Source organism: Schistocerca nitens, chromosome 3, assembly GCF_023898315.1.
Source record: "Schistocerca nitens isolate TAMUIC-IGC-003100 chromosome 3, iqSchNite1.1, whole genome shotgun sequence".
NCBI lineage: Eukaryota > Metazoa > Arthropoda > Insecta > Orthoptera > Acrididae > Schistocerca > Schistocerca nitens.
The window spans coordinates 985,967,364-985,992,264 of record NC_064616.1 but is presented as its reverse complement, the minus strand read 5'-3'; the positions used below and the strand labels follow the sequence as shown (position 1 = coordinate 985,992,264).

At 46.3% G+C, this 24,901-nt stretch overlaps 1 protein-coding gene across 1 annotated transcript in view; it reads left to right on the top strand.

Annotated features, from left to right (window-relative positions):
• The window catches only part of LOC126249514 (autotransporter adhesin BpaC-like), a 119,566-nt gene extending 94,902 nt beyond the window's left edge, over positions 1-24,664 (top strand). The window contains exon 4 of the mRNA XM_049951166.1: positions 22,054-24,664. Coding sequence (XP_049807123.1) covers positions 22,166-24,664 — 2,499 coding nt within the window. The 5' untranslated portion in view covers positions 22,054-22,165. The remainder of the gene's footprint in view (positions 1-22,053) is intronic.
• The last annotated feature ends 237 nt before the right edge of the window (positions 24,665-24,901 follow it).

The window sequence follows — 24,901 nt, the reverse complement described above, 5'->3', positions numbered from 1 at the left end:
CTTTTTCAGGCAATTGTATTTCTTTGTAAACAAGAACTAGCCTTTCGCGGCCATCGAGAAGACGAATCCTCCAGCAACAAAACTATCTGGAATTGTTGGATTTACCACCTCAAGGAGATCAGTTAATCCGAGACCATCTGTCATCATCTTCAACCTTTAAAGGAACTTTTCCAGACATACAGAATGATGTAATAGAAATGATAACTCTGGTAGTTAATGAGAAAATAAAATCTGAAATTCAGAACTGCAATTTCGTTTCGATTCAGGCTGATGAAACATTAGACGTGTCATGCAAGAGTCAAATGAGTATAATATTCAGGTACTGTAATGCAGACAAAATTAAGGAAATATTCGTTGGATTTTACGATGATTCTGGAGATAGAACTGCTGAAGGTTTGTCAAACATTATCCATGCAGTATTGAAAGAATGGAGGGTGGAAGGAAAAGAAAAACATATGATGGCGCTTCAGTAATGGCGGGCAGAGAAAGAGGACAATAATTGGTGAAGCTGTTCTGTCCCTATGCGCTTGTTTATTCATTGTTACGCACATCAACTGAATTTGGTACTGTTACGCGCCTCCAAAATCATACGAAAAGTACGCATGTTTGTAAGTGACCTTACTGCATTCCATTCGTTTTTCAGCAAATCATCAAAACGAACTGTATTGCTAACTGGGAAAGGATTTGAACTGCGACATGCAAGCAACACTAGCTGGAACTTTCGTTCCAGGGCAGTTTCAAGAACATCTAGTCATTTCTCAGGGCTATATAGTGTTTTTAATTATATATTTAATGATACACACTGTCAGTGGGATCCAGAATCTTTGAGCTCTGCTGTGGGAATGAAACGACGGATGGATGATCCTACGTTTGTCTACTTGCTTTGCTTCTACCGAGGGTGCTTTGATCATCTCTATAATGTTCTTCAGACAAAATCTGTCAGTATAACTGCTTGCCACGACGAAATAAAAACTGTTTTGAGAAACTTACGACAATTAAGAACGGAAACATTCGTTGATGAATGCATTAAATGCAGCTTGTGTTTGAATTGCAACTTATCATTCAGTGACAGTCAAGACATCTCTCAGGGCGCTAACTTACGAGATACTGGATTTGCAAATTTTTCAGATGGAAAGGTGGTTTCAAGATTTTCCCCAAATTCAGTTTGTTGAACTTTTGAACGAAAACTGTTTCCCGAACTATCAAATAGAATTCCCAAAGTTGAAACTGCTTCAATTATTAGAACAGTATCCTTTTTTTCAGACGAGATCAACTTGAAAATGAACTATGTAACACAAACGCTGATGAGAAAGAACACTTATCTCCAAGAATCCTCTTAAAGTACATTGCCAACAATGATTTGGACTCTGTTTATGAAGAAACAACGAAGTTCCTGCGTTTGGTTTTGACCCTATCCGCAACTACAGCAAGCAGTGAACGAAGCATGAGTGCTCTTAAACGAGTGAAGAATTATTTAAAGAATTCAATGTCCAACATCTGACTGTCGTGTTTGAGCACGTTAGCAATAGAATAGACACTACTTGGAGAGCTATCCAGTGATCAGATCTTTGTAGACCGAGTTATAGACTTATTTGTGGAAAGAAAAGACAGGCGCATTGCACTTGTGTACAAGAAAATATTAAGTGTTTCTTCTCTTGCTGCTGGAATTCTACAAATTTGTCATCGTTTCTTGAACAAGTTAGTTATTATTATTTCATTATTATTATTATTATTATTATTATTATTATCTGTGGCGGTGGTAGTTTTAGTAGTAGCTGTTGTTTTATTGGATGCATTTTGTTTCATTTGTTTAAATTATTGTTTATTGTACTATTTTGTCTCCCTATAATAACTCCAGAGTCTCCCAAAGCTTTACAACCACGCTACGCCACTGGAGTTCACATACCCTAATAAATGCAGCAGTGAGCCGGCCGCGGTGGTCTAGCGGTTCTAGGCGCGCAGTGCGGAACCGCGCGACTGCTACGGTCGCAGGTTCGAATCCTGCCTCAGGCATGGGTGTGTGTGAAGTCCTTAGGTTAGTTAGGTTTAAGTAGTTCTAAGTTCTAGGGGACTGATGACCACAGATGTTAAGTCCCATAGTGCTCAGAGCCATTTGAACCAAATGCAGCAACACTTCGTCAGAAAAAAAAGAACATTTCAGAATCAACTTCTCCATCTTACACAGACAGAAAAAGCCAATTGCAGTACTGGAGTGAAGCAAAAATATCTCAGATTGTCAGTTGATGAACTTCTCCTTTTCAAGCTTCCAATTTGTGCAGCTGTTTTATTAGTAGATGCTACAGACACACCAGTCAGAAGTGCTATTTTCTCGGACTTATTTCCAAGGCCATTCATAATTATGCTAGTTCATACTAGTTTAAAACCAATTCGTCACGTGCCACACTGTCTGAGCAACGAACTGGAGTGTTTTATGGTGATCCCAACATGCCTGCAGGTGTGCTGGTTCCTTTGCAGAGCTAGAAACATTGCTTGTGCACGTATGGAACACACAATATTTTCAGGAATTTAGTGATACCAAAATGTCCGTGGCCTTTCTGTTCTGCCTTTTCTAATATGGAAAATATTTAAACCCATTAGTCGGCTGCATATACTTAGAATTTTTTCCCGTGCATAAAGCAAATTCTGTCGTATTGTTGCAAAGAAATGCATTTAATAAACATTAATTTTCAGGTGGAATTGTTTGGCAGAAATGAAGTTCAGTACCTAGTTCGCATTGTTGTCGTTATGGACACTTAATTTTTCCCGCAAAAGATTTATTACTGATAGACGGCGACACCAGTGAGGTCAACGCATTTGCCCAAGCAATAGGTAGCATGCATCCAAAAGTATCTTTTACTACTGAAGTTGAAAAAGAGACCTACATTAACTACCTTGACCTTACTATTAGGAAAGTTCACAACAAATAAGTTTTCGATTTTCAGAAAACCTTCTTGTAAAGATAGTATCATCAGTGCCAGTTTCTACTATACTCCCAGGTACAAAAAGGCCTCCTCCACCTCCATGATACACCGGCTCCTTCGTCTACCTTTGGCCAAAAGTAAAATATGTGAAGAACTCAGCATTTTAAAGCAAATTGCTGTAGCGGACGGTTTTATGTAAAGGATGTCACGCGCCCTTACACTCGGCTAAAGAAACGCATAAATGCGGGTCCACACTGAGCGCGCCGTGCCATGCCGTGCCGCGCTGCGCAAAACGGCTGTGCGCGGCTCTGCGCACTCAGTGTGGACGGCGAACCGCAGTTTTCCGGCTGTTGTCGGTACATCAAAGGACACACACACACACACACACACACAGTCGGTAAAGAGGGAACGAAAACCAGTCCTATGAAATTAATGGCAGAATGTCCCTGCAAATAGAAAAATGTTTTAGGAAAACTGATGTGAGATGTGGCTTTCAGGTTAACACCATCCTACAACTGCAAGTAAAACATAAACTGAAAAGGACGTATGACAAATTTTATAGATGCGGAGTACACAGGATTGGTTGTGGTAGCTGTGACAAGTATTATATCACTCAAACAGGCCGCTCTTTGAACATGAGGTTTAAAGAACATTCACAGGCACGGAATCAAACTGCTTTTGGTCAGCATTTATCTGACTCTGACATTCCTTAGGGAACACTGAGAATAGTATGCGTGTTCTTCATTTATTAGAAGAGCGTGTAATTTTTAAAGTGTAAAAACAAGCGCCAACAAAAGCGCTAAATTGGCTGGGCGGTTTCATGCCCAGCATCTAATTTGCTTTGTCTGGAATGTTCAACGCTAATCAGATGACGTTTATTTATCTTCCTGGTAGTTTCACGTAGGACAGAGTGCCTTATGTATTTACTTCATTTTCTTACATTGTGCCCGTAATTCTAGTGTTTTCTTGTTCTTCTCTGTTTACATAATATACTTCATTAACTAGATAATCTTGCTCGTGCACTGGACAGGGTTTTATCATTCTTTTCTTGGAAGGGCGTGCTGCACGGTACGAGGGGCCCTCTAGCGGTCACATTCCTCTAACCATTTTTTGCCTATGCGGTGTTCGGCGTTCTGGCGTTAGCGCCAACAGAGGGTGCTGATTACGTGGGGCACTGTGTTTTCATTCATTGGGTTTCTTTAGCTATTTGTTTTGTTATTTTTATATTACTCTGTGTACTCGGAGAGCTGTTTATTATTTATGTCATTATCTATAATATCGCCCCATGAGCGTATGTCAATTGCTGTCTCTTAACTTTTTCCTTGTAAACAATTAACTATTGGTGTGTTTTATTTCATTGCATTTGTTACTGTAATGCCTCACACCTTATAAGCCCGTTACAGACTTCACTGATTGTATCCCCTCTTTATTTTACATCGCACAATTATCATTTAAGAATATGTGTACGCTTACATTAGCGACATGTGGCGAACTTACAACACAAACAGGCCGGCCGAAGTGGCTGAGCGGTTCTGGGCGCTACAGTAGGGAACTGCGCGACCGCTACTGTCGCAGGTTCGAATCCTGCCTTAGGCATGGATGTGTGTGATGTCCTTAGGTTAGTTAGGTTTAAGTAGTTCTAAGTTCTAGGGGACTGATGACCTCAGCAGTTAAGTCCCATAGTGCTCAGAGCCATTTGAACCATTTTTGCAACACAAACATTTTGTGGCTACGGTATGGCAAAAGTTTGTTTTGAACAGTATTGCTGCTGACGAGACGACTATTATATATGATGTGTTGGTGAATGTGCCAACACCTTGTAGATAGAGGAGGCCGAAATGCACGCTATCTAACGCAGACGGGCATGAATTCTGGAACAGGAGAAGTAGTGAATTCTAATAAGAAAAGTATGCAGCTCCTCTAATACTTAACTTTTATTTATCCTTGTTGTGAATACAGCATTCTAGACGAGACATTTCATACGATAACTATCAAACTATGTAAGGCTAATGGCGCCTTGCTAAGTCGTAGCCATTAACTTAGCTGAAGGCTATTCTGTCTCTCGGCAAATGAGAGCAAAGGCTTCGTCCGTATAGGCGCTAGCAACGTCGTCGTACAACTGGGGCGAGTTCTCGTACGTCTCTCGAGACCTGCCGTGTGGTGGCGCTCGGTCTGCGATCACACAGTGGCGACACGCGGGTCCGACATGTACTAATGGACCGCGGCCGATTTAAGCTACCACCTAGCAAGTGTGGTGTCTGGCAGTGACACCACATTCCTCCCCCGCAAATCGGCGAACGGTCGTGTTATAAGGCTCCCGCCCGCCGTGGGGAGGACCCCATGTTGACGTATGCGATGAGGTGGGGAGCCTAACAACAGGCGAGGCTGTGCCACCCGCACCCGGACATTCGGTCCGAGGGGAGCTAGGAAACGCCTGAAAACCTAGTCCAGGGTGCACGTCAACATGCGGTGTATGCGCCCGTAATGAGACAGGAGGGGCCGAAGGATCGACCTCCATTGCGTCGGGGTATCCGACGCGCGATGACGACATCTGGTCCGGAGCGGGCAAGAGTTCCATGGTGGAGGACATCTGGTCACGGGAAGCGAGCGGCGGCGCGTGACCCAGGGAGGCGCCAGGCGGTTGCAGCGACGCGTCCACTGCGGGCGGCGCCGGCGGGAGAAGAGGCGGCGGCGGCGGCGCGTCGCCATGAGGCAAAACGGAAGGCAGCGTCGGTAACACCTGGGGATGAGGCGAGCCAGTAGATGGGTCCCCAGGGCGCTGACCGGACGGCACCGTCGCTGAAAGCAGACGGGGAGCGGCAGAACCCAGGCAACGACAGAGGCGCAGCTGATTGAGATGCCGACGCACCTCACCAGAGGCCCCCAAAACCAAATACATCGCGCGGCTGAGGCAGCGAAGAATGCGCCCTGCGAGCCAACGCCGTGAACCGCGATAGTTGCGATAGAAAACAACGTCGCCAGGAGCAAAAGCAGTAGTCTGCCGCTGCACTGGAACCTGATGCGGCGGATGCAGCAAAGACATCAAGGTTCGATGAGGACGACCATGGAGCAACTCAGCCGGCGAGCGACCATCGCGGGGCTGAGAGCGATACGAAGACAAAAAGAGCAACAACGCGTCCTCCCTAGAATGCGACTCTTTCAACTTCAACATCTGTGACTTGAAAGTCCGGACCAACCATTCAGCGGCACCGTTTGACTGAGGCGAAAACGGCGCGGATGTCAGATGTTGAATACCATTGACCTTGCAGAATGACTGAAATTCTGCGGACATGAATTGTGGGCCATTGTCGGAAACAATAGACTGGGGAAGACCTTCAATGCAAAAAATAGCGGACAACACTTGGATGGTGGCAGATGACGTCGTGGAAGACATCCGGACAACAAAAGGAAAATTACTGAAGGAATCCACCACAACAAACCATCGAGCATTCCAGAATGGACCAGCAAAATCGATGTGCAAGCGTTGCCAAGGGGAAGTGGCTTTTGGCCATGCAAAGAATTTCCGCGGCGGGGCGGATTGTTGTTCGGCACATGCCACGCAAGAAGAGCACATATTCGTAATCGCAGCATCGATTCCGAACCTAGTACAGTGCTGACGAGCAAGTTGTTTTGTACGCACTATACCCCAATGTCCTTGGTGAAGAAGCCGTAAGACAGAGGACTGTAACGAACGTGGGACCACGACTCTGGATTGATCATTATCCGAACGCAACAACAGAACACCACGTCGTACAAAAAGTCTCTCCTTGTGAGCAAAAAATCGGCGAACCAACGGATCCTCGATCCGTGACTTTGACAAGGGCCATTGCGTAGCAACAAAACGCAAAACAGTAGCAAGGACAGGGTCAGCAGCTGTGGCTGTAGCGACACGACGAAAATCAATCGGAAACGATGCGACCACATCATCGGTTTCCGAATCAATGAACATGCAAGCAAGTTCGGAAGAATCGAATGCTTTATCCTCAGCAACAGGCAAACGGGACAACGCATCAGCATTTCCGTGCTTAGCAGTGGACCGATACAAGATATCGTAGCGGTACTGCGAGAGGAAAAGAGACCAGCGAATGAATTTCTGCGCTGTACGTGGAGGTACAGGCTTGTTCGGATGAAAAAGCGATGTCAACGGTTTGCGGTCTGTGATGATGCTAAAGTGACGACCATACAAGAAATCATGGAACTTAGTAACACCAAACACGAGCAAAAAACACACATTTGTCCTTCCTCAAGCGAAGACCATTTTGTCGCAAGACCTGAAATAACGTTCGTAGGTTGGCTAAATGTTCGGCTTCTGTCTTTCCGGAGATCACAATATCGTCCAGATAGTTCGCAGCAGTAGGGACCGACCCGCAAACAGTTTGTAAATATTGCTGAAACAATGCAGGGGCGGATGCACACCCGAATGGCAGTCTTTTGAATCGGTACAATCCAAGATGCGTGTTAACTTTCAGTTCCAAATGTGCTTCATAGTTCTTAGCGCAACCAAGGCCCGGTGCAAAAATGTCTGCAAATTCTTCACAAAGACTAGCAACACTGGCGGAAGGCACAGTCTGATTCACGGGTAGGACCTGATTGACTATAGACATGTTAAACAACTGAAATAAATCTAAACCAAACAAGTTCACTGCAGTAGAAGAACGAAGAACGTAAAATGACACAAGTTTTGTTTGTCCCTTGTATGTGGCAAGAAGGCTGCACTGTCCTAACACAGGTATCTGCTGTCCTAAGTAACTATTGAGCTGAACATTTGCGGCACGCAACGGAGGCTTGCCCAGCTGTTTGTACGTGTCTTGATTGAGCAATGAAACTGCAGCTCCGGTATCGAGCTGGAATGGTATCACTTTGCCTCCAAAGTCTAAGTCTACAAAAAGTTTATTGTCCTGCTGACGACAAGAGCGACTTTCACGTGCAATTTGAACTGATACAGGTACAGAAGCACTTGCGACTTTACTGGATTTCCGGCGACGTCGACGCACACTTTTTGTGGGACGAACACAGTCACTGTTAGATAAAGTGGCACTGGACGGGGTGGAATTAACGACATGAATGTCCATGGGCGAAGGTCCACGAGCCTGATTGTCCCTGGTTCGTTTCCGGCGCGAAGCAAAGGGCCTGGAGTGGTTTTGATTGTCTGATCTCAGCTTTTTCTGGCAAACCTTTGAACATGTCCTTTCTTATGACAGTAAAAGCAAATAGCTTGGCGTGACGGGCAATTGTCACGCGAATGTCGAGTTGCACACCGCGGGCATGATTTGAGCACGGCATTGGCATGCTGACGCGGCACACGTGTTTGCGAGCTAGGCTGCAGCTGTGCGGACGGGCGCGAGGGCCGTTTAGCGTCCCGTGCTGCGCGCCCGGCAGGCCGGTCAATGCGACACACAGCTGGCGAAGTTTCAAATGATTCCGTAGCAAAGTCAAGTGTGTCTTCCCTATCCAATATGTCTATCACTTGTTGAAGGGAGGGATTAACTAGTTTCAAAATCTGTTCCCGTATGCGAACATCAGAAACGTTCTGTGCTATTGCATCACGCACCATAGTATCTGAATACAGAAGTCCACATTCACATGCAAAATCACAATCCCTAGTAAGTCCTTGCAATGTTGCAACCCACTCCCTATTAGTCTGACCGGCCGTACGTTTGGTACGAAAGAACGTATACCTTTTTGCAACGACATTGACTGTTTCCTTGAAATAGGCATCTAAAGCAGACAAAATTTCTTCGTAGGACGGAGTTGTGACGTCGCGTCGGGGAAACAATTTCACTATCACACGGTAGGTGGACACACCGACACAAGAAAGCAAAAACGGCTGCCGCTCATTACCTTGAATTCTGTAGGCGGTTAGATGGAAGCCGAACTGTCGAGACCACTCCGGCCAGGTCTCGTGGGCAGTGTCAAAGCTACGAAACGGAGGTGCAACCGCATGTGGTGGCTGCGGTAGCGATGAAGCGGCGGCGGCCGCATCGGTTTGCAGCGCACGTTGACCCTGGACGAGCTGTCCCAGGGCATCCAATAACGCCTGCGTCTGCTGATTCTGCAAGCGATAAAATCGGACAGTACATCTGGCGAAGCCATGACACAAGTAAATGTAAGCAATCAGAAAGAACACTTTTCCTTCGTCGCCAATGATGTGTTGGTGAATGTGCCAACACCTTGTAGATAGAGGAGGCTGAAATGCACGCTATCTAACGCAGACGGGCGTGAATTCTGGAACAGGAGAAGTAGTGAATTCTAATAAGAAAAGTATGCAGCTCCTCTAATACTTAACTTTTATTTATCCTTGTTGTGAATACAGCATTCTAGATGAGACATTTCATACGATAACTATCAAACTATGTAAGGCTAATGGCGCCTTGCTAAGTCGTAGCCATTAACTTAGCTGAAGGCTATTCTGTCTCTCGGCAAATGAGAGCAAAGGCTTCGTCCGTATAGGCGCTAGCAACGTCGTCGTACAACTAGGGCGAGTTCTCGTACGTCTCTCGAGACCTGCCGAGTGGTGGTGCTCGGTCTGCGATCACACAGTGGCGACACGCGGGGCCGACATGTACTAATGGACCGCGGCCGATTTAAGCTACCACCTAGCAAGTGTGGTGTCTGGCAGTGACACCACAATATATACTATTATTAATATATGTTTGACAATGCTGACTCTGATTTGTTTTGCATTTGACTATGCCACTATGGCTCCAGTATATTGGGGTATGTTTTTATAAAACAGTTATGCCTCATCATAATTAAAGCGCGCAAATGCGCATGTATGTCAATAATACTTTTCATCACGGTCTATTTTATTGTTTTAAGCTGTAGACAATCTGCTTGTTGTATTTATGTTTTTCCCATGTTTTACTGCAGATCAGAAAATGGTCGTTATACAACAAAACTGGTAGTCCGATGACATAAAAATTTGTGACCATAGGCGTGAAGTAAAGGAAATTTATAAATTCGTATCCTGTATTAATTCTGCAGTGCCATTTCTTGTTGGTAAAATATTCAATAATAAAATTGCTCCAACTGCTTTTTGTTGACTTCTCACAATTTTTGTTGTGTACCTGATTCCATTCAGATTGAATTTCGTTGCTGTTCATTAAGTACTGCCTGTGGCACCTTGTAACTTTGAGGAGGAAAAACGAGATCTTCCATTGTTTTAGCCTTGGTGGGATTTTAATCGCTCTCAGAGTATTTGGTCTGATGCAGAACATGCGTGTGAGGGAGATAATTCTCAGTGCCTCATTACTAAGCTCTGCTTGTTATCCTGGATGGTCACAGTTGAATTCAGGTTTGGCAAACTTGGGATTTGTGAGCAGGGGATGATCAACTGACACCATTAAGAGGTACACTGGAATGTTATAAAAGACATGTCTGGGAATTAAGACACGGTTGGAGAAAAACTCATAAAAACGTTTTTTTCGAACAAAATGTATTTTTACAAGAAAAGCATTTCTTAAACTGTTTTTCTAAATAGTTGCCACTACTGTTCAGTTATTTGTCATAGTGGTAAACCAATTTTCCTACGCTCTATTCATGGAAAGATGACACCAGTCGTGAGCCACGACAGTGAGTGGCGTGGTCGTGGCCTGAAGGGGGGTAGAAGAAGGCTCGCCATGAACAGGCTTAAGTCTGTTGAGAGAGACTGTGACAGCTGAATCTTTCATCTGGATGTCATGGGTGTTGGCTGAGCGCCAGAGAACTGGGTATGGGCCGGGATATAGAGGTTGGAGGGGAGCACGGACAGTGTCATCTCGGAGTATGACGTACTCGCAATTGTCCAGAGATTTCGGGACGTGAACCTTAGGGCGGGAATGGTTGGCGGGCGGAGGGATGTGGAGGTTGACGAAGTGGCGTCTGACGCGGTCCACGAAGGAAAGTAAATCAGACTGAGGGAGAGAAACGGAAGGGCTCACAAGTTCGCCAGGGAGAACAATGTTCTAGCTGTATACGAACTCGGCTATTGTGCCTTTATGAGGTCTTCCTTATAGATCGCACGAATGCCAAGTAGCACAAGGGGAAGGGCCTCCGTCCATAGAGAGTCGTTGCATCAAAGAGCAGCCTTGAGAGTGAGCCCATTACTTTGCGGATGATATGCTGTGGTATGGATGCACCAGATGCCGCAAATGTTACAAATCCCGTTGAACAGGGCCGACTCAAATTGTCTGCCTTGGTCAGTCGTGATGATAGCTGGACATCCGAAACGCGATACCCATGACTCGACGAAAGCTTGAGCAACAGTTTCTGCCGTAATATTGGGGAGGGGGGCAACCTCAACCCAGCGAGTTGTTCGGTTGATAGATGAGAGAACATAATGATTGCCGTTAGAGGGGGAGAGAGCGCCAACAATGTTAATGTGAATATGCTGGAAGCGCCCAGGAGGGATCAAAAAGGAGCGGGGGGGGGGGGGGGGGGTGAATTGTGCTTGTGTACTTTGCAGCGTTGGCACGCGACGCAGGAGCGTGCCCATTGCTGGTAGTCCTTGTTGACATTTCTCCACACAAAGCGCTCCGCTACGAGGTGGGCGGACGTACGAATACTGGGGTGGGCTAAATTATGCAATGTGTTGAAGACAGCTCGACGGAGCTTGGTTGGGATGAGGGGGCGTAACATGCCCGTACTGTCGTCACACCAGATCTCACCAGAGATGCCAGGGAAGGTGGTGCGGATGAAGTGTAGTGAAGAAGTAGAGTCTGAAATCAGGTTTTGTGTTTCCTCCTCAGCGGGTTGGAGGTTAGGCAGTTCAGAGAGGTAGAACAGCGAATGGACGGTATCGATTCGTGAAAGTAAAGCAGCAACTACATTGTCAGCACCATTTATGTGTGTGACATCGGTGGTGAACTGAGATATGAAGTCCATGTATCTGAAGCGGCGAGGAGGCGGGTCAGCTGGCGGGTTTGTAATGGCCGCAAGCCAGGGGTTTGTGGTCCTTTAAAACATGGAAAGGGTGTCCCTCAACATCTGTTTTAAAATGCTTAATCACTTCATAGACCGCAAGCAACTCCCTGTCAAACGCGGAATATTTCCGTTGTGCATTGGTGAGCTTGCGCGAGAAGAACTGCAGAGGCGAAGTTTGGCCGTTGATTTGTCTGGCTAAGGATCACGCCAATGGCAGTATTGCTTGCGTCTGTGGTGATGAAAAGCTGTGCATTGGGATGAGGATGCACAATGGTGCAGGCCTAGGCAAGAAGATTTCTGAGGGCAGTGAAAGAGTCAGTCAGGGGTCCACGGAACGGGCCGAGATCCAGAAGTCTTGGTGCCTGCCAAGGCATCTGTCAGTGGAGCCTGAATCTCCGCAGCCCGAGGTGATAATAATTAACCGTCCCCAGAAAGCACTGGAGCTCTTTGAATGACGAAGGTCTGGGTAGGTTCAGTATTGTTTGTACTTTCTCAGGGGGCAGCGAAATACCGTCGGCAGAGACCCGAAAACCAAGAAAAGTGACAGCGGGTTGATGTAGCTGCAATTTGTCCCGGTTGGTCTCTATGCCTGCTGCCGCGAGAGTGTTCATAACAGTTTGCACATGTCGAATGTTGTCCTCGACGGAGGAGCTGAACACAAGAATGTCATCAAGATATGCAAAGCAGAATTTTAGTTTGAATATTACTTCGTTGATGAAGCATTGCCAGGTCTGGGTTGTGTTTTTCGGACCAAAGGGCATGAATCGAAACTGAAATAACCCGACCTGGGTTGTGATTGCTGTCTCCTTGATGTCTTGAGGTGCCATGGGGATCTGGTGGTAGGCCCGTTTGCAATCAATGACAGAGAATATGGTCACGCGTGCGAGGGAACTGGTAAAGTCGGCAATGTTGGGTATGGGGTGGGTGTCCATAATTTTTCTAGCATTTAGTCGACGGTAGTGTCCGCACATGCGCCAGGACCCGTCTTTCTTGGGTGTCATATGTATGGGCGTAGACCAGCTACTGGCAGAGGGTTCAATGACACCGGAGCTTAGTAGTTCAGAGATCTGATTTTTAAGGTCTGAGAGGCGCTCGGTCCAAAGTCGACGTGGTTTACTGGAGATTGGGGGACATGGCGTGAGGCGAAGCTTGTGAGCCGTGCCATTGGTGACGACAGAAATGTTGCCGGCAGCGCGGGAGGCGGTTTGTTTACAAATTGTGGCGGGCGGGGCAGGCGAGGCGTGGTCTTGGTGTTCAGAGCCACTCAGTGGATCCAACAGGAGCCGAGGCGGAAAAGTGTCCCAGGAGTTAACGCAACAAGACGGCCGCCGGCCCGAAGCAGTGGCACCATGGTCAGGTGAGCTCAGTAGAGTTCGTGAGCCGTTAGTGAGTCCATTGTCCGAGAGCACGGTCATGGGGGAAGCGCTTGGCATGAGTGCACTGTTTGTGTTTTCAGTGGCAGTCGCACAGCAGCGAGCAGGAGCCAAGGTTGCATAGTTTGAGATGCTGTCCACAAGGGGCGGGATAGGAGCCGTCAGTTCGGGAACACGACACTCGTTGCGCATGCGCACTTGTGTCCGGCTGAGTGTCAAACGCTGCCGTGTTTAGGGGGTGTGGCCCTGCGGAACTGTCAGTACACGTTATGGCAGACTTGATAGCACAGTTGCGAGGGGTAGCGGGAGGTAAGCACACGGAGGCTCGATTTCTGGGACTGCAAGCAGATTCGGCGCACTTACTGACCTTGCATTGTCCTTGCTGTAGTGTCTGTAATTCCTTTGCTGCATCGGAGAGCTGGAGCTGAGTTTCGTGGAGCTGGAGGAAGAGCTCAAAGTTTTCCTTGTGTAGGCGTGCGACGTTTTCAAGCTCGACAAGGCACTTGTGCATTGTTTCTTGTAACGTCGTCGGCAGAGACGAGCATGTACAGATGAGATGAGCTTGGACTGATGTGTCACGTGGGGGTTTGCTCGACGGAGCGTAGGGGAAGTGAGTCTTGAACGGGTGATAAAACATGGTGTTTCGCACTAGGTCCGGTGAAAGTTTGTGGTGTCGCAAGAAGTCAATGCCTAGTATAGGTTCATCAATTTCGCACACTAAAAAAGTCCACTCGAGTTTGCAGTTTGCGGAGAATGAAACGACATGGCAAATTGAACCCGAGCATTGTAGTTTAGTTGAATTCACGGCTTGCAGTGAAGTATGATGAGGGCGGATGTTCAACGACACTAAGGAGGTAGGCAGCAGCGAAACATCAGCGCCTGTGTCCACTAGGAAAAAGTGTCCCGACGAAATATCTTTAATATAAAGTCGTCCGCAATTATCCGGCCGTTCCCGGACAGAATGGAGCACTGGGGGGTGCCTGTCATGTGCGCAGGAGACGGCACCCGGACTTACCTGCGATTTGCGTTTGGGAAGCAGCAGGGTGGTCTGCAGTTCCATGCCGCCTCACCAAACCGTGTGTGGAAGTAACAGTATGGATAGTGCGGTTGCATTTCCTGCGGAAAGTTTGTAGCCAGAGGCGGTGGCCGAGGTTTGGTGGCTGCAGCAGGTTCGGCTGCAGGAGGGGGTGTGACCGTTGGCGGAGCCGGTGATGTCCCAGTTGCTTGTTTACTGCTTCCCGGAGTGAGCGGAACAATCGGTACAGTGCGGCCCCAGGCACAGGACGATCAGCCTGAACCTGAGACTTGTCAGGTTGGCAGTGGCTGGTGAAATAGAGCAGTGATGCATCATGTAGCTTGTCAGCAATTGTCATTCTTTGCTCGACAAGTTCGGGAGACCTCTGAGCCAGAGCAAAGCGGATGTGAGGAGATAGTTTATCTGACCAGATGGCGAGGAGAGCTGTGTCAGAGAGTAGATCGTCGCTGACCAGGGCACATAGCCGTCTCCAGAGCTGGGAAGGTTTGTCGTTGCCTAGTTGCTCGATGTGGAGCAGTTGCCGTATTGTTACCTCAGTTGAGCGTGCAAGCTGACTTAGAACTGTCTTCTTGGCTAGAGTGTACTGGGTAGCTGAGTCCGGGGCGTCGACCAGGTCAGCAATCAAGTCGTCCTTGTCGTGCAGGTGGGTGATGAGGCACAGAAACCTGGTTGACTCGTCAGTTTGTAATGGTCAAACACTTCGTCCACAATTTTGAACCAGGTTGTTGCTCTGTCGGGATTAAATGGCAGCAGCATCAGTAAGTGTTGTAGAATGTTTGGAAGAACAGGCTGAGTTGAGTTCGTCGGGGCACTGCCTGAAACGAGCTGTTGTTGCTGTAGTATTCCAGGAGAGTGTGCCTCCAGGGAATGTGGCGACGACGGCTGTTCGGGTGGCAGCGTGAAGGTGACGCGTTGTGGTTGAGCACAATCCGTCGCGACGTGGATGGCTGGCACGGGTGAGACACCGTAATGTGTCGCTTGCGGAAGCTCAACACATTGCGGGTGTGTTCAGATTGACACATCATGGAAGACCGACGCGGATGAGGCACCGAGATGTGCCGAGAATGGTAGCGGAAGGTTGACTGGAGCTGGCGCGAGGGTGACAGGTGAGAAAAAGTTCAGAGTTTGAGAACGCATGTTAGTCTGCGGAAAGCTCGACGTATGATCAGAGCCAGGGCCACCTGTGTTGCAGGGATGCTGCGGAGGTGCAGGCTGTCCAGAAGCACAGTGTGGGAAATTATGTCGAACTTGGGATGGAATGTGTGAATGTTCACTGTTCATAGTCACTCCACTCAAAATGGTGTACGGATAAGGTGAATGTCGTGGCACAAAACACTGAGGCGTAGCAGCAGGACGGAGATGGAGGTCAGGCACAGATAACAAGTTATTGTTCCTGTTGCAGGCCGAGGTATCGAAGTAGGAAGGCATGTGCTGATGCTGAACCGAGGCAGGCACGGGCATGGTCAGATGCTGAGGAGGTTGACCTGTGAACGAAGCAGTTCCAGCCACGTGGCAGGAATCTGCGTGGTACTGCACAGATTGCGGCATGGCAAATCGTTGTCCTTGTGGTGATAGGTTGTCCAACGAAGCATTTGCAGAAATCGGCATTGGTCCCGCACTGCACGGAGATCCGTAAGAGGTAACTGCACCGTCAACGAGGGATGGCACATGTGGCAGGAACAAAGGCGTCTGATAGCCAGAGTCATGCACACTCCTAACTTCACTTACTGTTGCAGGCTTGAAAACGTCCAGTGAAATCGGCGTAATCGTGGAGTGAGAGGCATCATGTTGCAGTCCTGGCAGGTGTACATCGCCCGCAACATGACGCATGTCGATCACAAAATCCGGCATTATGCGCTGGGCCGAAGTCATTGTGCGAATGCTGTGTCAATGTAATACACGCGAAAATAACAGACGCGGAGGTCGCGGACACAGTAAAAAGGTGAAAACCGAAGACGTTACAACTTGGGGTCTCCAGTGAGGTGGATGTTCGGGTGGGTTACACCAAACAACACCAATTTAACAGTAGTTCGTTTATTCACCTAAACACATCAAAGGCTCACAAAGAACTGACATGGCGGAAAAACCCAAAGACCATGCTCAGCACCCAAAGACGATGCACGGAGTCTAGAGACAAACGTATATCGATGCCGGTGTCGACCTCATCGGCACCACAAGTTTTACGGGTCTGAGGGAAAGTGTGTTGTCACATAACATGAAAAAAAGTACATTAACTCGGGTATAGTGTATATTCACCCAGGAAAATGTGTATTCCATTGTCTGCGTATGAAATAGTGTTCCCAATTTGACTCAAATAAACAGACCACCATGCTTTGTAATAATAACATATTAATAGAATTATACAGTACCCTTTGTTTAATGAGGGTTGTTTTAATATGGAAAGATGTGATCCACTTCCCTAACAACCTACACTCCCTTCTTCAAGTAAAGAAGTGAATTGGTGCAAAGCATAAAGCTTTATTAAAGAAAAACCCAACATCGGAAGGGGATGGCTCTGAAATGGAATTAGACATATATTCCAAGGAATGATCCATTCTACAAGCTTTCCTCAGTCACCCTGGAATCACCACCAAGATAAGAAAACATTGAGAGCACTTTCGCCATTAGAATGACTTATTGATTTTACTAGTGTGGGAGTGGATTCGAGACTTATAAAATAGGTGAGCTTTAGGCTGACAATTCAAAGAGGGGTGGGGTGACTGGACTGGGTGTGTTTGCTAACAAAATACAACTCTCTTCCCTAGTCTTGCTTACCACCCATTTATAACCAACTACTACAGGAAGGTTATGGTTTAATGCCTATTGATGAGAGATTATTAGAGATAGAGCACAGGCTTTGAATATAACAAAGATAGGGAAGTAAGCCAGCTGTGTCCTTTTCAAAGGAACCATCACGGCCTTTACCTTGATTGATTTAGGGAAACCACAGAAATCCCAAATATGGATGACAGGATGGGGTTAACCTTATCAGAGACCACCATGATAACTCTTGTCCCATTTCATGACAAATTCCTGAATTCACTTCAACAACCACAATATTGGTGTCTGTCAGAATGACCTTTGCCAGAGGCAGATCAGTGTGATTACTGCTTTGCTCAAAGGGAGAATGCTCTTAACTTATCCTGTCGAAAAGAGTGGCATATTATTGTTTTTACATACAGTATGCATAGGATTCTGCTTTCTACTCACATAGAGAGACTGGAATTAGGAGGCTGTTGTACTTGATTCCACCAAGTGCGAATTATGTTTGTTACAGTTCCTTCTCCATGTGGAGGAGAAGGGGTCAGCATGTAGTGAGAGACCATTGTAATGTCCTCTTAAAGCTATGAAACAAGTCCTGGATCTCCAAGTAGGTATCCACTGTTACTTTGATGAGCTGCATAGTGAAGAGGCTGTAACAAGTGGTGTGTGATCATGTCATTAAAGACATCAAAATTGAGTAACTCTTTGTAAAGTGGGTCCAAGAAGTGCTGTTCAACTCTTGATACATTTATTCAGTTGGAGACTGAAATACCAAACATTTTCATTGGAGGTAAAATCTTGTAGGGGTCTTCTTGGTCATTAAACAAGTTTGTGATACCTGCTGGAGACTTAGAATCCTTTAACAGCTTCATAACCGCTAACATTTGAAAAATATTTCTGGGCTGAGCAATACTGCTACAAATTCGGGCATTTCCTTTCACACAAATTTATCCATCAGAGCAAGTTACCCTTCAGGGAAGTAATTTGGTTCGATGTTGCAATAATCGGCATAGTATCCGTAATATAGCCTGCACTGTTCATTACTGTTTATACATGACTTTTCTATCTTTTGCGTATCCGTCAGCATATGTATCTTAAACTGTAATTGAAACTTCAGAGCTTGACCGAATAGTTGTAGCACATACACATTTTAACTTTTAGGTGTATGTGTATAATTTATTTGTTCTCATTGATTTTTAATATTGCATATTTGGCTGAGGAACACTTAGGGTTTTTTAATGAGAAACTCTCGTGAATGACATATTACTACACTTGGGATGATGATTATCTGTAACTGAATCAGTGGTGGGACCTATGAGGCCAATATGTCCTGCATATTGCAGCTGTATATAAAAAAAATTTCTGTGTGGTCTGTGTTTTTGTGACTTACAGATCTTTACCTAACAATGCTGTACTGTCTACCATAAGGGTGTAAAGTTGGCAACAGGCGTTACAGAACATGTTGCAGTCTCTGCATGTTTACAGAGGATGTTGAGTTGACTCTTTCTCAATTCACTCAATAATGCAATTATTTTACAAATGAAGTTAACACCATTTCTTTCCATCTCTCTAAGAGGTTCGTTACATGTTTTTCTAAGTTGTGTAGTCAGTGTCATGTTCATTAATCTCATAGTTTCTTCCACTAACCATCAATTTCTGTTTCACATATGGCTTTCCACCTTAATAATTGAAGTTATTACATGCTGGGTATGGGATATTTTAGTAACAAATCTCACATTACACTCCTGTTTGACCACTGTCAGTTTCTTCATTCCCTAGATTCTCATGTGCAGTGGTACTGGCACCCAGACAGATCAAGATACTCACAATTGGGAGGAGTGAGTTTCAAATTCCAGACCAATTATCCAGATTCTGGTTTCTTTAGTTTCCCAAAGGTGACTAAGATGAAATTCGAAATGGTTCCTTTACAAAGGACTCGGATGATTCCATTTCCCATCTGTATGGTGACCATGCTTGTGCTCTATCTCAGATGATGATGTCGTCAGTGGTAGGTTAATCCCTAATCTTCCAGCCTTCCTCTTGCTCAGCAAAATGACTTAATTCTCATTTTGTTATCACTGTATCCTGAATGTCTTGAACCATTTTCGCTGCTGAGTGTATCTTTGTGGTACTTTGCTGTACACTCATATGGTTTACACCAGTATTCTGGAGATCCTTATCTTGTGCAACAAATTTATCACAAAGATACTCCTTCACCTCAAAAAAAGGTGAATGTTCAAATGTGTCAGGTCTGGAAAGTACTAAGGTTCTTACAGTAGAATCGGTTATGACACTTTGTCTGTGTCTGGTAGTGGGAATGTGGTCATACACTGTGACAAGGACAGAGTGAGAGGAAGTGTTCACAGCTGTTCTGCATAATCTGACAAAGCCACTTGAAGAGCAGTACAGTAGCCAATCAGCAATTTTGCTTTTGTTCTGTACCTAGACGTCAATGAGTAATACCCTTGATACCACCAAGAAATAAGCAGACATCCATTTTCAGAATGAAACAGCTTGAACTCCTATTTTTTTCATGGAAAAAAAAAATTGTGCCTGTCCAGTGATTGCCATTTGCTTTATCAGGTGTTGTGATAAGTTAGTTTGATGAATGTTTTCTTATTATGTATATGAACAAAGCTTCCTGATAGCTTTTTTGTCAGTGAAGAGCAGCTTTTTCTGCAAGTAATCTTTGTAGATGAAGTCACTTTTCTAGGTATAATGAATGTCCATTTATGTTAATTCCTTGGCTGTTTAAGATGCTGTTTGAAATGTGGTTCACTGAAACTGTTCTCATGATTCATAGTAATTGGTGGCAACTCATCTAAGAGAATCCAAGCACTCCTAGAGGTCTCCAATATCAGTTGTTCAACAGTGCTGAGCCCTTTCATCCTACAGATCAGATATAGGTCACTTTAGGAGTCTCGTTTCCATATTGGCTATTTAAGTATGAGAGACAGTTTGAATTTTTCATGCAGTTTATCGATAAGTTGGAAGTGTCAGTACAAACTATGAGTCCTTGCTACTGACATATACAGGCATGCATAACCTTACAGCTGAATTTATATTCTGCATGCTGTCTACTTCTTCCAAGCCTCAGGTACATTATTTCAGACAGTTTCAGCAATACGAGTACTTCTAATCTTTAGTACCGAAACTGCACCTTTGGCAAAAAATCGCACCATCACACTTAGAAAAAAACTGAACAAATCTCAAATATTTACACAAGAAAGTCAGTTGAAACATACATGTGAAAGAATGGATTGCCATTATAATATGAGATGTTTACTATTATGCATAATGGTGCAGCATTCAAGTAGAACATGGGGTTTATAGAACAATTTCTTTATTTGTGCACTGTGTTGGTATATGTACCCTGTTCTGGCAATGGACAGGAGGTGACTTGCTGGCACATGTGCGCAACTTCTACCACTGTATTAACAAATTCTGTGGAAGCGTAATAAACCTTTTATCTGCCCTTTCACTCCCCAACAATCATGACTTGGAAATATCGGCCAATAATATGACCTATCTCATTGTTGTGGATACAACTTCTTTTGGAGTATTCTTCTTATTTAACTTTACTGCCCCGGGGCAATGCATTTTTAGACTCAAAAAGGCTTTGGCTACCAAACAGATGTAACAATTTGCTACAGAAATATGATGCATCCATTTTTATAATACGCTGAAGAGCCAAAGAAACTGGTACACCCGCCTAATATCATGTAGGGCCCTGGCAATCATGCAGAAGCGCTGCAACATGACGTGGCATGGACGCGACTGTGAAGTAGTGCTGGAGGGAATTGACACCATTAATCCTGCAGAGCTCTCCGTAAATCTGTAAGAGTAGAAGGGGGTGAACATCTCTTCTGAACAGCACTTTGCAAGGCATCAAAGATATGCTCAATAATGTTCATGTCTGGCAAGTTTGGTGGCCAGTGGAAGTGTTTAAACTCAGAAGTGTGTTCCAGGAGCATCTCTGTAGCAATTCTGGACATGTGGAGTGTCGTATTGTCCTGCTGGAATTGCCAGTGTCGGAATGCACAGTGGACATGAATGGATGCAGGTGATCAGAAAGGATCCCTATGTATGTGTCACCTGTCAGAATCATATCCAGACATATCAGGGGTCTCACATCATTCCAACTGCACATGCCACACACCATTACAGAGCCTCCACCAGCTTGACAAGTCCAGGCGAGGCATAAAGCTTTGTGTCAAGTAGTCATCAAGGGTACACAAGTGGGCCGTCAGCTCTGAAAGCCCATATCGATGATGTTTCATTGAATGGTTCACACTTGGACACTTTTTGATGGCCCAGCATTGAAACCTGCAGCAATTTGCGGAAGTGTTTCACTTCTGTCACATTGAACGATTCCCTTCAGTTGTTGTTGGTCCTGTTCTTGCAGGATCTTTTTCCGCCCACAGCAATGTTGGAGATTTTATGCCTTACCGGATTCCTGATATTCACAGTACACTTGTGAAATGGTCGTACGGGAAAATCTCAACTTCATCACTACCTGGGAGATGCTGTGCCTCATCGTGGGTGCGCTGACTACAACACTACGTTCAAACTCGCTTAAATCTTGATAACCTGCCATTGTAGCAGCAGTAACTGATCTAACTGCGCCAGACACTTGTCGTCTTATATAGACGTCACCAACCACAGCGCCATATTCTGCCTGTTTACATATATCTGTATTTGAATATGCATGCCTGTAGGAGTTTCTTTGGTGCTTCAGTGTATATGGCATACAGATTTAGCCACGGACATTATAATATATTACATGGTGTTTTTGCAGTATAATGGCTTCATTAAATTGGAAATGAGATATCATTACTATCACTGAGTTTGTAGACTTGATAATGATGCAACAATCAACTTTTTATGTGGCACGAGTTACAAATTAAAACATTTCTAGGAAAAAAATCTTAAGTTACTTCTCCACAGTGGCGGTAGATGTAAATAAATATAGACTGATCTATACATTTGAGAATTTCTCCTCGAAATGATCATAAAGCTTGCTTCAACTAATTATTGTTATCTTTGGCATTTGTTTCAGGTTAAAAATTGCCAGATTTCATTCTAAGAACATCAACGAGAGAAACTTATAAGGGGACTGCACTCACAAGATTAATGGAAAACTGAAACCGTGCGGTCAGCCGACTCCGATCATGGTTCTACGTGTACGTGGCTATCCTGTCGGAACACCGCCTCGAACTAGAGGACCGCTAGATGAAAACTGCAATGGTACCATCCATTGGATCACTACTTTTAATGTACAGCACTTCCCAGTTTGGCAGTACTCTAGAAAATGCGTTAAAGAATGTCCTATTTACAACTCTATGCTCCGTGGTTCCAAAGGAGAACATAAAATTGTCTACGATCAAAAGTTTTTTATTCCTGTGTGCGATGAAGGTGGTAGAGAACAACTGATAAGGACTGGTCTGAATGGTGATAGTGAACAGGAAGAGATTCATATAACAAATAATGGATATGTAGGACCTGGTGGGTATGTAGTAGATGATAGGTTTGCAGGACCTTGTGAAGCTGATGGAGAAGGGGAATATGTATGGATTGAAGTATCTCTTGAGGATGATGAAAAAGATGGTTCTGTAGAAGCTGATGGAGCTGCAGAAGCTAGGGGCACTGCAAGAGCAGGGCAAGGTCGACCTAGTGGTGATGCAGGTGGCACAGCAGCAGGAACAAGTTCAAGAGGGTACAAGTCAGAAGGAAGAGGCAGAGGAGCAGGAACAGCAGCAGCACGTCATCCACCAGAAGCCAACAGATCCACAAAAGTAGAACGTAGGGCATCCTGCATGCGCATAGCTACCCATCCTCCTGTCGCTAACCAGTTTCCAAATGCTACAAGTTCACCAGACACAGCACAGTCCCAGTCAAATACTTCTTCACCCGAAGAACTGTCAGAAGCTAAACCTATTCCACTTGGTCCACAGCCGTCTACAGGAAATAGACCACTGGCAGTAGTTGCCCCTGTGCATGCTGATTATAATCTTGCAGTGCCACCAGATCATCATCGCTGTCATCACCATCGTCGCTGTCATCATCATAACAGTGCAGTTGGCAATTGTAATTTAACAACCACTGATAATTCACATGGGAGAACCGATGTCAATGCCACTGCCACCAGGGACAACAGTCAGTGGATTGAGATAATCACCATCCAGGCAGCTAAGGAAGAAGTCGTAGGAAGTGCCAGTGGCCCGAGTGCCGCCATCCCCGGGAGCGCCAGTGGCCGGGGTGCCACCATCCCCGGGAGCGCCAGTGGCCGGGGCGCCACATTCCCCGGGAGCGCCAGTGGCCGGGGCGCCACATTCCCCGGGAGCGCCAGTGGCCGGAGCGCCACAGTCCCCGGGAGCGCCAGTGGCCCGAGCGCCACAGTCCCCGGGAGCGCCAGTGGCCCGAGCGCCACAGTCCCCGGGAGTGCCAGTGGCCCGAGCGCCACAGTCCCCGGGAGCGCCAGTGGCCCGAGCGCCACAGTCCCCGGGAGCGCCAGTGGCCCGAGCGCCACAGTCCCCGGGAGTGCCAGTGGCCCGAGCGCCACAGTCCCCGGGAGCGCCAGTGGCCCGAGCGCCACAGTCCCCAGGAGCGCCAGTGGCCGGAGCGCCACAGTCCCCGGGAGCGCCAGTGGCCGGAGCGCCACAGTCCCCGGGAGCGCCAGTGGCCCGAGCGCCACATTCCCCGGGAGCGCCAGTGGCCCGAGCGCCACAGTCCCCGGGAGTGCCAGTGGCCCGAGCGCCACAGTCCCCGGGAGCGCCAGTGGCCCGAGCGCCACAGTCCCCGGGAGTGCCAGTGGCCCGAGCGCCACAGTCCCCGGGAGCGCCAGTGGCCCGAGCGCCACCGTCTCCGGGAGCGCCAGTGGGCCTAGTGCCAACATCTCCAGAAACACCAATGTCCCACGTGTCACCCTTGCTGGAAATGCTAGTGGAGCAGGCACCAACACTGTCATCAGAAATACAAATCCGACCACTGTCATCAGAAAAGCAAATACGACAACGGTCATCAGAAAAGCAAGTAGCACCACCGCTGGAAATACAAGTGGCCAGAGTACAGCCACTTCTGGAGACAGCAGCACAGAAGACAGCAGCACAGAAGACAGCAGTGATGGAGACAGCAGCAATGGAGACAGCAGTGCCGGAGACAGCAGCGCCGGAGAAAGCAGTGCTGGAGACAGCAGCGATGGAGACAGCAGCGAAGGAGACAGCAGCGAAGGAGACAGCAGCGAAGGAGACAGCAGCGATGGAGGCAGCAGCGCCGGAGGCAGCAGCGCCGGAGGCAGCAGCGCCGGAGGCAGCAGCGCCGGAGGCAGCAGCGCCGGAGACAATAACATTATAGACAGTGGCGAAGAAATCATTCTTTGCCCAAAATGTTTTAATTTAGAGACATTTAACAAATATTTTTATTTTATTGGTCCTGGCACTGTTACACTTCGACCTGGCAAAAGAATTATTGAGGCAGACGACACAAAAGAGTCCAAGTTCGAAAGAGGAAATATGAGAGGTAACAATTCCAAACGTAGCAAGGTTATCTATACCAGCGTCATTGTTTCTCCTAAGGAGGAATCTTCCAGACGGGAGTCCATTTGCCGTGAGAGAAATAAAAGGGATAATTTATGTCTTGAGGATAGGGTTGCAAAACGCAAGAAGTTGTAATCCGCTGCAGTTTTAATTTGAACTGTATGGAAAATAAAAGCAATTAATAAAATTAGTTTGTATTAATCTATCTAGAGAATAAGTGATTGAATGTGCTCACAAGTGGTGCAATATGTTAGATGTTGTGGGGCGGCGAGTAAGAAGGGGGAAATACGATTGCTGTACAAATGTTTGAATGTTGTCAGTTTCTGGCTATTAGAATGTTGTTAATGCTGTCTTTCGCCGTTCTCAACACTG